At 47.0% G+C, this 13125-nt stretch overlaps 1 protein-coding gene across 1 annotated transcript; it reads right to left on the reverse strand.

Annotated features, from left to right (window-relative positions):
- Positions 1 to 323: 323 nt before the first annotated feature.
- On the reverse strand, positions 324 to 7644 carry LOC101632901 (paired immunoglobulin-like type 2 receptor alpha). Its single transcript, XM_012731626.1, has 7 exons — positions 7564 to 7644; positions 6874 to 7263; positions 4161 to 4346; positions 2062 to 2092; positions 1155 to 1204; positions 908 to 939; positions 324 to 741 (listed from the first exon to the last, which is right to left on the reverse strand). The coding sequence occupies exons 1-7, from the start codon at positions 7616 to 7618 to the stop codon at positions 631 to 633; spliced, it is 855 nt and encodes a 284-aa protein (XP_012587080.1). The 5' UTR covers positions 7619 to 7644; the 3' UTR covers positions 324 to 630.
- Positions 7645 to 13125: the final 5481 nt, after the last annotated feature.

Consider the following 13125-nt stretch of genomic DNA (forward strand, 5'->3'; position numbering starts at 1 on the left):
TTCTGGTGGGGATCTGGGAAGTTAACACCCAAGTTCTAAAAGGACATTGAGAAGGACAGATCCAGGTTCAATTCATGGCTCACAGCTTGTTGTAGTCTTAGGAAAAGCACTGTAACCATTCTGGTTCTTCTCACGTCTCAAATGAGTATATCAATACCCTCCATAAAGGGTTGTGAATGTTTAAATGAGGTGATACACATAAAGCCCTTAACAGCACATGTTATTATTATAAGGAAATGAAACAGTTATATTAGAGACTTGGGGGCAGACATTGGATTCCAGGCTGACTGTGAGTGTTTGGGGATTTATTATTCTTAGGCCTGTAATGGTCACAGAACAAAGGTACTGAAGGAGAATATCTTCCTCAAGTTCACTGTTGGCTAGAAGGACAGAAGTTGAAGGTGACATCAGTTTTCTGTTGGGTATATTGAGATAAATTCTTGGGTACTTTCATTTTTATGGGTGACAATAGGAAGTTGAAGAGAGAATTAGAGCAGATGGTGTTTCTCTCTGGTCCTTAATGGCCTTCAGCTCCTGCTGGCTTCTGAGTCCTGTGTGTCTGGCCAGGGTTGCCAGAAGCCATGATCCTTGTGTGCTGCATACTCCAGGGAGGTCATTCAGTCTCACTCCTTAGGCCTTTAAGGTGGAGTATAGGGTCACCTCCTGAGGGCTCCAGTTGGGAGGTGTTGCTGGTGAGGTTGAACCAGAGAGGGCAAGGGATGCATAGACGATTCCGTCATCCTGAGTGAGAACCGAGAGGCATGTTAGACAGTGGAAGGGGGCTGCCCCTGTCCTAGAGCAGACAGCACACCTGAGTGTCCGCCCCAAACCACAGTCCTTCATCTCTCCACCCAGCCTTCTCCAGACTCCCCTTTTATGCTTTCAGGCCTTAGTCTGAGCTGCTTACCTTGGGGTCCAGCCTGAGGTCTGTACGTTGCCCTAAAGAGAAAGCAAAACGAGCCAGATCAGCCAAGGTGGAGAGGTGGACAGGGGCTCCTGTAGTAAGTCATCTGCTAGGTCAGGACCAGGGTCACAGGGGAGGGATGGGAGTGGGGGGTGGGGATGGGAGAGATTGGGCACACGTGTAGGGTGGGGTGTGTGGGGAAGAAGGAAGGGACAAGACTAAAGAGAGGAGTGAGGAAGAAGGGACTTACCTTTATACCCAGTGTTCTCGTATTCCTCCTCACTGTTCTGGAAGGGTCCCCTGCATGGGGCCAAGAGGGTGGGGAATGTGTGAGGGGCCAAGCAGAAAAGAATGAAAACCTCCTTGGGACAGATTCTCCTAGTGGGGACCCTGGGACCCCAGACTGCAATGAGCTCAGAAGGCCTGGAGAGGCTCGAGGGAAGTGAGGTTCTTGAGTGCCCACTGGAAGGGACTGCTCTGGAGCTTTTGTTGGAGGGCACAGGGAGCAGGAGGCAGGACAAGCTCCTGTCCCTCGCTGCACTGCCGTGGACCCCAAGGAAGCCAATCTTGGGTCCTCTGGGCCGGTGCTCAGGCCTTGGGGTGGGAGAGGGTGTCTTTCTGGCAGAGAACCTGAGGAAGACAAGCCAAAGTTGGGGAGGGGGGAAACAATGGAAATGAGTGGAGAAAAGGAAAGAGCTGGGGGTGAGGAGGGAAAGTGGTCAGGAGAGGAAGTTGGGGAGTAGGTGGGGGACAAGGGGGAGTTTGAGGAAAGAGCTGGCAGGGGTGCTGAGGGCAAAGGGGCCTGTGGATCCTTGAGTGACACCAGGTGGGGCAATAAATAAGAAAAAGGACGAGTTGGGAAGAGGGAGATGTATTTGGGAAGATAAACAAGGACAAGCAGAAAGGAAAGCTGAGAAGGGGGTGAAAGTGAGAGGGGGCCACCAGAGGAAGGGAGCCAATCTGGAAAGAACGAGCAGATGTGCTGGAAGCCCCAGGTTCAGTTATGTGGTGTTATTTTTTGAAGGAGAGGGGGCCTCAGGAAGTGAGGGGCCTGGCCTGCTGGGGGCACCTGAGGCAGCAGACAGGCCGGTAGAGCTGTTCTCATAAGGGAACTCCTGCTCCCCAAGCAGCCTGACCCCTAAAGGACAGGGTCTCACCTGGCCGGGGTCCTGACGCCAGCGCGCACACCTGTGGGGAGACCAGCAGCGAGTCAGTGTGCCACCGCAGGCCCTGCAGACCCTCCTCCGCCCTGCCCTGCGTGGCTCCCCTGGGAAGTCCTCGGGGAGACCAGCAGTGAAGCAGCTCGCTGACACTCATCTGGGAAGGGCCCGGGGCTCGCAGCTGGCACCTGCTGGCACCCTGAGGCCACCCACCCTGTCCCGCTCTGTCCTCAACCACTGGTCAGGAGACCCGCTCTTCTCGGCCCTGTGCCCTCTCACCCTGCCTGCCTGCCCTTGCTTCCTTCTCCCTTCAGTTCCGCCTGCTCCTCCCACCAGGGAGCAGAGCTGGCCTCCACTTCCCTCCTTCCCTCTGCCACAGGCACCCTCAGGGCTGCCCTCTGGGGGCGGCTGATTGCCTCTGCTGTCTGAGAACCTCCTGGCTGCACCCAGTGTTTGCACTGCAGTCCCTGCCGCTTCACCCTCTGCCCTCTGCTGACCCCTGCAGTCCCTGTGCCCTGTGCCCTCCACCTCCTCCCTGAAGTCTCTCCACAGCCTTTCCCAGGGATTTGGCCCCAGCACCATCCTGTAGGTCTTTTCATATATGGGGGCAACCCTCTGAACCATCCCCCAGCACCTCTACACAGCCACGACCTGAACTTTCTTTTTTAAATCTCTGGGATGAACAACTCTGAAATATTAAGTGCTTGTTTTATTTTTATGTCAGTTCTTTTCTTTCCTCCAAGCTCTTCTCATTATCTTGCTACCCCCATGGTTTGGCCCCACCGGATCCCTGTCCATTGATAACCCACTTCAGGGCATCCCTGCTCCTTGCGGAGCCCTCGACCCTCCTTGATCTTCTGTCCTGTTGCACTTAGCTGACACATTTCCATTCCTGGATGTCCTGTGGCAAGGAACACTGTTTGCTTAAATACATTTACTTGAATACATATACATTCAGTAACAGAATCTGAATTTTATTCAGAGCAGCTGTGTGTTCACCTACAGGTAGATGTGGGGCATAACCACTAATTTCTACCCAATAAAGTACAGGGGAAATTGTGGGTAGGATTTTCAGGAAGGTTCTTTAAAAGGAGGACAGACAACTGAGCATAGACTTTTTGTTTCTTTTCCTCCTATCTCCTGTCTGAAACCCAAAAGCAATGGCTAGAGTTACAGCAGCAACCCTGGGTCAAAAGACTACCTTCAGTATAAAAGCCATCATCCAGCACAGTGCGCACAAGTTGGGAGCCTGAGGACCTGAGGGCAGGGTCTGCCTCCAGATCCCTTTACATGAGTAACTTCCTCTGGGAAGTCCTCTCTGCTTCTCTCTTTCCTCCCAACCTACCATAGGCAACTGCCCGCTTGCTCACTCTCCACCACTGAGTTCCTTGAAAGTGGGAATCTATGCTTTATTTTCTGTTGTATCTTTCATACCAATCAGGCCCTGAAAAACAGTCAGTTATTGCTTGCTGAGGTAGGCAAATCCTTGTCCCTTTTATTCTCACCCCACTTTTCTCAGAGCAGATCCCACTCTCTCCACGAACCAAAGGGTGAAGACCAATGAGAAATGATTAAATCAAGAGACTTGAATGGGAATTGATCAGTTTATGGAGAGGGATTTGGCTACAGCAGGGTTTCTCAAACGTGATGAGGCATAACTGTCACTTGAGAAGACTGTTAAAAATGCAGGTTCCCTGGCCCTCCCTGGTGGCGCAGCAGGTTAAAGCACAGCACTGAGAATCTAAAGCCGCTTCCGCATGAGTTCGATCCCTGCCTGCCCCGGAGGTGACCACATGGCGCGGCAGACCTCTCCTGACCCGCCCGCTGCTCCCCTCAGCAGTGTACTTCGTCGATCTGCCTGTTCTGCTCCTCACTCTGTCTCTGGTGAATCCTCTCACCCTCCGCATCTCTGGCCTGTACCCTAGTTCTGTATGAATAAATAAAAAAAAAAAAAAAAAGCCAGGTTCCCAAGCCCAGACCTCAGGTCCAGAAAGATCTGTATTCTGAATGGCACCTGTGGGCATTCTAATTCAGGTGGGTATGAGAACACCCAGTTGGAAAGCCTCGGGAGAGGGTGGAGGCCCTGGACTATTTACCTTTGTTTCTCTTCCACCAGAAGTAGACAGTCAGTCCCAGAATCACAGTTATGAGCACAGTGCCAGCCAGTGCTGCTCCCACCACAGCTTCCAGACTCAGAATCTGAGGCCTCTTGTTGCCATCATCGAGTCCATATGTGGTGGTGGCCGCAATAGTGGCAGGGCCCAGGGTGGCAGTTTCACTAGCTGAGAAGACATGAAAGATAAGCAAATTCTCCCCTGGAGAGGGGGTGAAATTGTCACATCTTACTCTTAGTTTGGGTTATTGGGAATGAGGGAAACCGCAACCTCTCATACAGGAAAGGGAAAACAAGGTGAGGTGCCAAAGCTCAGAAAACACTTCTGAATTTAAATCCTTCCTCTACCACTGAACATTTCCTCACCTACAAACAAGGATAACTAAATCATGGGATTTAAAATAATTTTATTGTGGTAAAAAATGCAAAACATAAAATTTATGACTTAACCATACAGTTCAAGTGGTATAAATTCCCATTTACCTTGTACAGCCAACACCTTCCATCTCTGGAACTTTCTAAAACAGGAAATCTGTCTATTCAGCATTAAGTCCTTACTGTCTCCCCCAACCAGTCTTGGAACTACCTTTCTACTTTCTGTTTCTGTGAATTTGCTTCTAAAAGTATTTCCTATAAGTGGAATCAAACAGTTACTTGTCTGTTTACATGATTTAAAAAAAAAAAAGATGTATTTAACTATGCATACAAGATAGGGGTATAGGTCAGAGGTGCTGGGGTGGTGAGAGGATTCACCAGAGACAGAGTGGGGAGCAGAACAGGCAGATTGCCAAAGTACACTGCTGAGGGGAGCAGCGGGCGGGTCAGGAGAGGTCTGCCACGCCATGTGGTCACCTCCCTGGCCGGGGATGGAACTCAAGCCAAAGTGGCTGATGATAGCTTCATAATGCTGAGACTTAAACTCTTGTACCACCAGGGAAGCCCCATGTGATTGTTTTATTAAGTGAAAGATATCTGTGAACAGTGTATATTGGATATATATCTTCGCATCATTATACGTTAAATGATTGTACACTAAGTTAATATATATTGAATTTTAGTTCCCACTAACAGATTGCACTTTTGTAGATGTTTCAACCCCAACAAGAAACTGACATATTACTAAGGCACAGAAAAAAATCTAATGCCAGTAAAATCTTCAGACTAGTGTGTGCCAAATTCTGTCTACTCCACTTAGAAATTAGTATTAAAAGTTTAAATACCATTTCTCCACTGAGATAACGAGTTTTAACAACTTAATCAAGGAAATAGATATAGTAGCATGCTATTGAGAAAATAAACACCAGAACAACACATACTAAAAATAAAAGTCCTGGAATTTGAGTAAGTCACACAGCTTAATTCGTAGAATTGAGTGCTTTTTAAATTTAAAGTGGAAAGAGGTTTCAAAGAAAATGTACCAAAAAGCTGAAAGGTACCAGCTCTAAGGGAACTTAGAAACTAATGAAATCCTGTGTAGGACTCAATTTATTAGGAAGCAGCAGTGGTGGGAATAGTAAATTCAGGATGTGGTTAGAGTAAAAGATAAAACAAGAAAACAGTCAAGACTAACAACGACAAAGTCTGTATGTTCAATTATACACTTACAAACTAAGTGTACATTTAACTCTAAGTTAATAAATTAGAAAAACTCTGAAATGGATAATTTCCTGAAACAAAAAATTTTAAATGGCTTTAAGAAGTGTTAAACAGATCAGTATATAAGAAAGAAATGAGAACATGATTAAATAACTACTTTGCATAAAGATTCTAGGCTCAGCAGATTTTATGGATAAGTTATGTTTTAAAATTTAAGGAACAGGCCCTCCCTGGTGGCGCAGCAGGTTTAAGTGCAGCACTATAAGCAAGGCACAGCTGCTTCAGTGTGAGTTCGATCCCCAGCCCAGGAAGTGACCCACAGAGCATAGCAGACCTCTCCTGTCTCGCCCGCTGCTCCCCTTCCCTCAGCAGTGTATTTCAGTAGATCTGCCTGTTCTGTTCCCCACTCTGCTCTGGTGAATCCTCTCACCCTCTGCATCTCTGGCCTGTACCCTAGTTCTGTATGAATGAATAAATAAATCTTTAAAAAAGTAAAATTTAAGGAGCAATGGGCACAGCACTGTGAAGCTCTCAGCAACACTGCAGCGCTGCAGCACATTTTCAGTTCCCAGCGGGGAACTGACCCACATGGTGTACCAGACCTCTTGACTTGCTGCTGCCCTCAGCAGTGTATTTCAGTGGATCCCCTGTTCTGTTACATACCTTGTCTCTGGTGAATCCTCTCACCCCTCACATTTCTGGTCTGTAGCCCAGTTCTTGCATGTATGCATGCATAAAGCTTTAAAATAATAAAATAAAATTTAAGGAACAGTTAATTACTAAAATATTTTAAAACAGAGAGATATGGAGAACTGTAATTCTATTTTGTTGCATAAAATGATAACATAATCCTGATGTTAATATCCACTCATGAATTTTAAAATGCAGGTGGGAGTGGGAGCTGAGTCTTGAGCAGGCAGCATGCGACCTGGCAGGCAGCAGCCTGTTTTGGGAAGATTAAGCTGAAAGGGAGAAGCAGGCAGAGGTCTGGGGAAGAGTTGAGACAGAGAGAGACCATAGAAAGGTCAGAGACTGGGACACCAGTGGTGTCAGCAGCCTCGGCGAGGTGGGTGCCCAGGTTGTAGAACAGCTGAATTCACCTGGGATGATGCTGAGTCTGGTCCCCAGGATGGACTGCCACATCTTCTTGCCATGTTTCATTGTGTTCATCTGGACCCTGCAGAAGTAGGTAGACTGATCCTCCTTCCGAAGTTTCAAGATCTGGAGGGAGCCATTACTACTGCCTGCTGCCCAGTTCAGGACCAGCCGGTTCTTGAAATCCTCGTGGATGAACAACAGACTTGTGTTATAGATGAACTTTCCATGGAAGTGCTTCCATCTCCAGAAAAGCCTCAAATCAGGAACTTTGGCAGGTTTCCAAGAGTAATAGAAGGAGAAGGGGATGTGAATGGAGCCACCCTCAGGGGCTGAGAGGTGCTCAGGTTGCTGGACCCCAAACCTGTGCTTAGAGTTGGATCCTGCTGAGCTACCTAGAGGAGGGAGAGAGACTTTGAGGCCCCCAGGAGAGACAAAACCAGTAACCCCTTGGGCACCCTCCCCATGGCAGTGGTGTGGCATGTGGTAGGAGTGGACCTCTGGCTGGCAGTCCCTCTCCAGGCTGGGGGCCAAGGGCCAATGAGGGTGGCTGGGCCGGGCACCAGGGGTCCTGCCTCTGGCACAGGGAGTGGGAAGCAGACCCCTTGTCCAGCCTCCCCGCAGAGCCCCTCCAGGATCTCTCCATGGCCCTGGAGGTGTAGGGGGTGCAGAGCCAGGGAGCCCTGACCACTCACCAGCCTCCAGGGGTGCTGGCAGCAGCAGCAAGGGCAGCAGCAGGGTCAGGCCCATGCTCCACAGGTTTGCTGAGAAAACACTGAGCGCTACCCAGGCATGTGGCACCAGAGGGTGAGGCTCAGGCTCCTTGGAGAAAAGTGGGAGTAGACGCTTCACCAGGCCCACCCCCAGATTACTAGCACTTCTCTGTTCATCTGAGTTCTCCTTTTCCTACATTGCAAAAGGGCCTTCCTTGTGGTCAGTGTAGAGCTGAGATCCTGACTTTGACCTGCCTCTGCCAAGCACCTGGGCATCTCTCTGGTCATCCAGTTTGGAAAAAGTAAGGTCTTTAAGGACAAAGTCTCTCTAGTTATAACGGAAAAAACAAAAAGGTTATGGTTTGATTGTTAATGCTGTTAATGGTTTGACTGTCACTATTGCACTACTGACTGAGCCCAGAGCTGTCACAGAGATTGAGATTGTTGTTGTTTTTTTCCTCACATTTGTGACAAAGCTTCCCACCTTAGGGTCCTGCCTGTCTTGCCTCCAGACACCCCAATAATTGGAGCTGGTCTTCGACAATCCAGCCCCTGCGTCTCTCATCCCATGGGAGGGGCAGCATCAGGACAAGCTCAGGCTCTTTCTGGAGAGGAAACGGTGGCCATGAGCCTCTGCCAGCAGTGATAGCCCTGTAGAGAAATGAAGGGAGGAGGCCTGCAGTCAGGTGCCCTGAGCAGTGGTGCCACCCACCTTCTCTTGGCCTTTCTCCTTGCCCTGCAGCCTCTCCCCTGCAGGCCTCAGCCAGAACCAAGGCCCCCGGCCCTTCTCCCCTGAGCAGTCTCATGCCCTCCCTGAGGTGAAGAGCTGACGGTGGGGGGGGGGGGTGCAGGTAATGTTCCCACCTACCTGGGGAGCAGGCCTCTGGAGGCCATATTCAACCAACACATGCAAAAGGCTGGTTTCCGTTCTTATGTCTAGGTCTTTAATCCACTTCGAGTTGATTTTTGTGACTGGAGTAAGGCAGTGATCTAGTTTCATTTTTTTGCATGTAGCTTCCCAGTTTTCCCAGCACCACTTGCTGAACAAATTTTCTTTGTTCCATTGTATCTTCTTTGCTCCTTTGTCAAAAATTAGGTGTCTATAAACTTGTGGGTTTATATCTGGGTTTTCTATTCAAATCCACTGGTTTGTATGTCTATTCTTATTCCAGACTATGTTTTTATAAAGCTTCTTAGGTGATTTCCTCCACAGCATAAGAGTCCTGGCTAACCCAGAACTTTCTTTAGACAGAAGGAATTAAAGGCTCTGAGCCAGACCCTGGTAGCCTGCAGGGCTCTCCCTGTAGTAGGCTCTCTGACCCTTCTCCAGGATGAGCTTGGTTTTGGCTCCCTGAGCACTGGGGGTAGGGGGGGGGGACGTGGTGTCATCAGAGGTGACTGAGTGTCCTCAGTCTTCTAGAAGTGGCCCCAAGCTGAGTGACTTTCTTTCCTCAGTTTCTTTCCCAACATCAACACCGATTGTTTTCTTGTGCACTTTCCCCACGGCAGCCATGCTTCTCCCTTTCCTCTCTGTCTAAAGACTTGAGTATCTAGATACTTCATCACAAAGGACATAGAGATACCAAGCACAGCAAAGGCTTTTGTGGTTAGGGAATTCACACGAAAACCAAGAGACACCATTACCTGTCCATGAAATGGCTGAAATGAAAAAGACCAACCACCATTGCTGTGAAGAGGATGTGGCGCAACAAGGGCCCACACACTGTTGGCAGCAATGTCAAGTGGTACGGCCACTTTGGCCATTCTGTAAAAATGAAGCACACCCATGACCTCTCACCAGGTCATGCGCTGGGAGGTGTTGCAGTACTGGCCAGCAGCAGCCACCTGGGAACTTCTGGAAAACCCCATCTTAGGTCCCACCCAAGCCACTTAAGTGTGAGGAACACTGCCTGGGGGCCGACAGGTGGACTTCTGGCCTTCCTTGTGTGTCACAGTCACAGAATGCCACATAAGTGCACCATCACACATGGTGTGTAGTATGTGGCCTTTTGAAGTTTCTAGTCCCCCTACTTTTGGAAGTGGGCTTAGGACTTCCTGTGCAGCTCACACAATCCCTTCTCGAGTTTCCTTCACTAAAATATACAGTCAAGTTTCAGTTCCCTCTCGTGCATCTTGTCAAGCACTTCCTGTGAGAACATCTACCCTTTGGGGAAGTGGTGAGGGGAAAGGGAGAAACAAGGAAGGGGTTTCTACACTTTAACACAGGCTCCCTTGCCAGTTTCTGTGGTCAGGAAGAACTGTCCCATCTCCTGACTTCTCTTTCAGGGGCCTCCTGTTTTTTGCTGCTGGTGAGAATCTTATTTTTGGAGCAGGGCTTTGCCTCTGGCAGGGTTTTCCCCTAAACTCTCCGTCTTAGTCCTCTGGCCTCAAAAGGAGGGTTTCTCTTGTAGCTTCTTTCTTCCTGTGTCTGTCACAGGACCTGGGGCTCATGGGGTGCTGAGTGTGAGCTGGGAGATGTGGGTGGGTGGAAAATAACCCACCCACTAGGCTCACTGTCCTAGCTCAGGGTTGGCTTCTCGCTCTGAAGCACTGCTTCTTTTCTCAGTTCCCTGGTAGTTGCTTCTGTCCAGGGTTTTAGTTAGGGTGGGTGAGACAGACAAGGTAGAAGATGTGCACCCCCTCTTCCTCAGATCTGGGACTCCTACCTTGATATTTAAAATCCCAAAAGAAGGCATTGTTGTTATTTTGTAAACTCAATATATGTTTTGGTTTACCTGTATACTTCCTTTTTTCCTCACCACTCCTCACTGAGGGGAGCAGTGGGCAAGACAGGAGAGGTCTGCCATGTCATGTGGGTCAGCTCCCTGGCTGGGGATCAAACTCATGCACAGTGGCTGCAGATAGTTTCATAGTGCTGAGACTTTATACCTTGTGTCACCTTTTGCATTTCAAACCTTCTTTCAGTTATTTTTAAAAAAGATTTATTTATTTATGTGTACAAGAACTGGGATACAAGTGAGAGGTGGTGGAGGAGGGTGAGAAGATTAACCAGAGACAGAATGGGGAGCAGAACAGGCAGATCAATGAAGTACACTGCTGAGGGGAGCAGCGAGCGGGTCAGGAGAGGTCTGCCACGCCATGTGGGTCACCGCTGGGGCCGGGGGATTGAACTCGTGTGGCAGTGGCTGCAGGCGCTTCATAGTGCTGCTCTTTAACCCATTGTGCTACCAGTGAGGGCCCCCAAAACTTCTTTCAGTTTTTAATTGTCTGGAAATATCTTTTTTTGGCTCCTGTGCTTAAGAATAATTTATCTGGGTTTTAGGTATCACTGGTTTGTTTTTTAAAACCAATTCAGAGATAACTTTACACTGTCTTTTGTCTCATTTCCATTTAGAGATTCTCTACCTATGGCTATTCTGTAGTTTTGCCCACCTTTAATATCTTTTTTTTAAAATCTGTGCTATGTTGCTTTTCTGACTGTGGGTTTCTTTTTATTTACTATGGTTGGATTTTATTTGGCTTCCTGAATCCATGTGGGGAATTCCTAGCCGTTGTTTCATCAAATACTGCTTATTTCCCAGTTTCTCAACTCTCTTTCTGAAGTCTTATTATGCACACGTCAGCCTCTCTTACCCATTTGGGTTTGGCGTTTTCCTTCATACTTTTCATCCGCATTTTGTGGAGCATTCTGACAATATCTTTGACTTTATATTAAGCCTGCCCACTAATTTTATCTCCAGCTGTACTTATTTTGCTGCTTAATTTATCTATGTTTCAAATAATAACTTTTCTTAAGTTTCATTTTATTCCTATATACTTTAGTTTGCTTTATAGATGATATTTTCTTTTTTATTAATTCAGGTCTCTGAGCTATAATTTATATACAGTAAGTTCATCCTTTTTAGATAGTATAGTTCAATGAATTTTGAAAAGGTATGCTGTCATGTAGCCACCATCACACTCAAAATTTACAAGATTTTGATTTCCCTCCAGGGTTTCTTCCTATTCGTTTGCAATGTCTTCTCTTCCCAACCCTGGCTTTGAGCTCTGTTCCAACAATTTGCCTTTTCCAGAATGTCATATACAATGTAGAAAATGCCTTTTGCATTTTACTTTTCACTTAGCAAAATACTTTTGAGATTCATTCACATTATTACATGTGAATATTCAGGCATTCTCTTTTATTCCTCAACAGTAGTGTGACTTTGTATGAATGTACGGCAATTGTTATAACTACTCACTAGCTGATCAGTTGGTAGACAATTATTGTTTTCCACTTTTGGATGTTTGTGATTGAATCATTGTGTGAGAACATGTTTTCATTTCTCTGAGATAAATAACTAGTAGTGGAATTACTGGGCTACATAGTAGTATGTATTTACATTTATTAGAAGCAACCACTTTGAATTCCCATCAGCAATATATGGGAGTTTCAGTTGCTTTTATTCATATCAGCTGTTGGAATAGTAGTGTCTCCCTTGGCTCTGACCTGCGTGTTCTGAGTGAGTAATAATTTTGACCGAATGATACCAGTAGCTGAAACTGTGAACTGTTATGGGTGGTGTCCCCCTTGCTGGTAAAAAAAAAAAAAAAAAAGAGCACCCCAAGAAAATGCTAACAAGTGGGATGGAGCCACAGAAAAAGTATGCAAGGGACTGAAAAAAAAACAGGCCCAGAAAGAGAGAGAATCAGTGAACTATTTGGGCAGAAGGGCCTTGGCAAGTTTAGTGTCCCTGCTACCTTATATCACTTCTTGTCATCACTTGGTGATGTTCAAATCTTTAAAACTGGAATATCTGGTCTTTAAAAACTGGAATTTTATTAATGAGTATCCTTTATGAAATGTGTGTTTGCAAGTATTTTCTCCAATGCTGTAGCCTGTCTCTTTATTTTCCTAACAATATATTTTGAAGAACAAAAACTTAAATATGAAGCTCAGCTTATCAACTTTTTAAAAATTTATACTTATTTATTTATGCATATGAGAACTGGCGTGTAAGCCAGAGATGTGGGGTGTGGGTGAGAGAGAAAGAGGAGGGATTCAACAGAGTCAGGGTGGGGAGCAGAACAGGCCGAGTGACTGAAATACAGTGCTGAGGGGAGCGGCAGGGGAGACAGCAGAGGTCCACTGTGCCACCTGGGCGACCTCCCTGGCTGGGGATTGAACTCATGCTGCAGTGACTGTACATCGCTTCCTAGTGCCGAGACTCCCTGTACCACCAGGGAGTGCCCCCATCCCCAGCTTACCAATTTTTTCTTTCATGGTGTTGAACTTAGAAATCTTTGCCTAAAGCAAGGCCTCAAAAAATTTCTATTTTTTTCTTCTAGAATTCTTATACTATTAAATTTAGCATTAGGTTTGCAGCTATTTGATTTTTTAAACACATTTTAAAATGGAAAGTAAAGGTCAATGTTAATTTTTATTTTTATTGTGTGCAAATGGATATCCAATTATTTAAGCAGCAACTGTTAAAAATAATATACTCTCGGGCCCTCCCTGGTGGCGCAGCGGGTTAAAGCACAGCACTGAGAAGCTAAAGCCACTTCCGCATGAGTTCGATTCCCGCCTGCCCCGGAGGTGAC

Source organism: Condylura cristata, unplaced genomic scaffold, assembly GCF_000260355.1.
Source record: "Condylura cristata isolate star-nosed mole 26May11 unplaced genomic scaffold, ConCri1.0 scaffold00032, whole genome shotgun sequence".
Taxonomy (NCBI): Eukaryota; Metazoa; Chordata; class Mammalia; order Eulipotyphla; family Talpidae; genus Condylura; species Condylura cristata.

Bases quoted from the DNA above. Each gene is read 5' to 3' on its own strand.
- LOC101632901 (XM_012731626.1), bottom strand. From the start codon at position 7,618: ATGGGCCTGACCCTGCTGCTGCCCTTGCTGCTGCTGCCAGCACCCCTG. The intron at 1,205-2,061 runs GTGAGACCCTGT...GGCCCCATGCAG, and splicing joins GGCGTCAGGACCCCGGCCAG to GGGACCCTTCCAGAACAGTG. The intron at 742-907 runs GTAAGCAGCTCA...GTTCTCACTCAG, and splicing joins ACCTCAGGCTGGACCCCAAG to GATGACGGAATCGTCTATGC.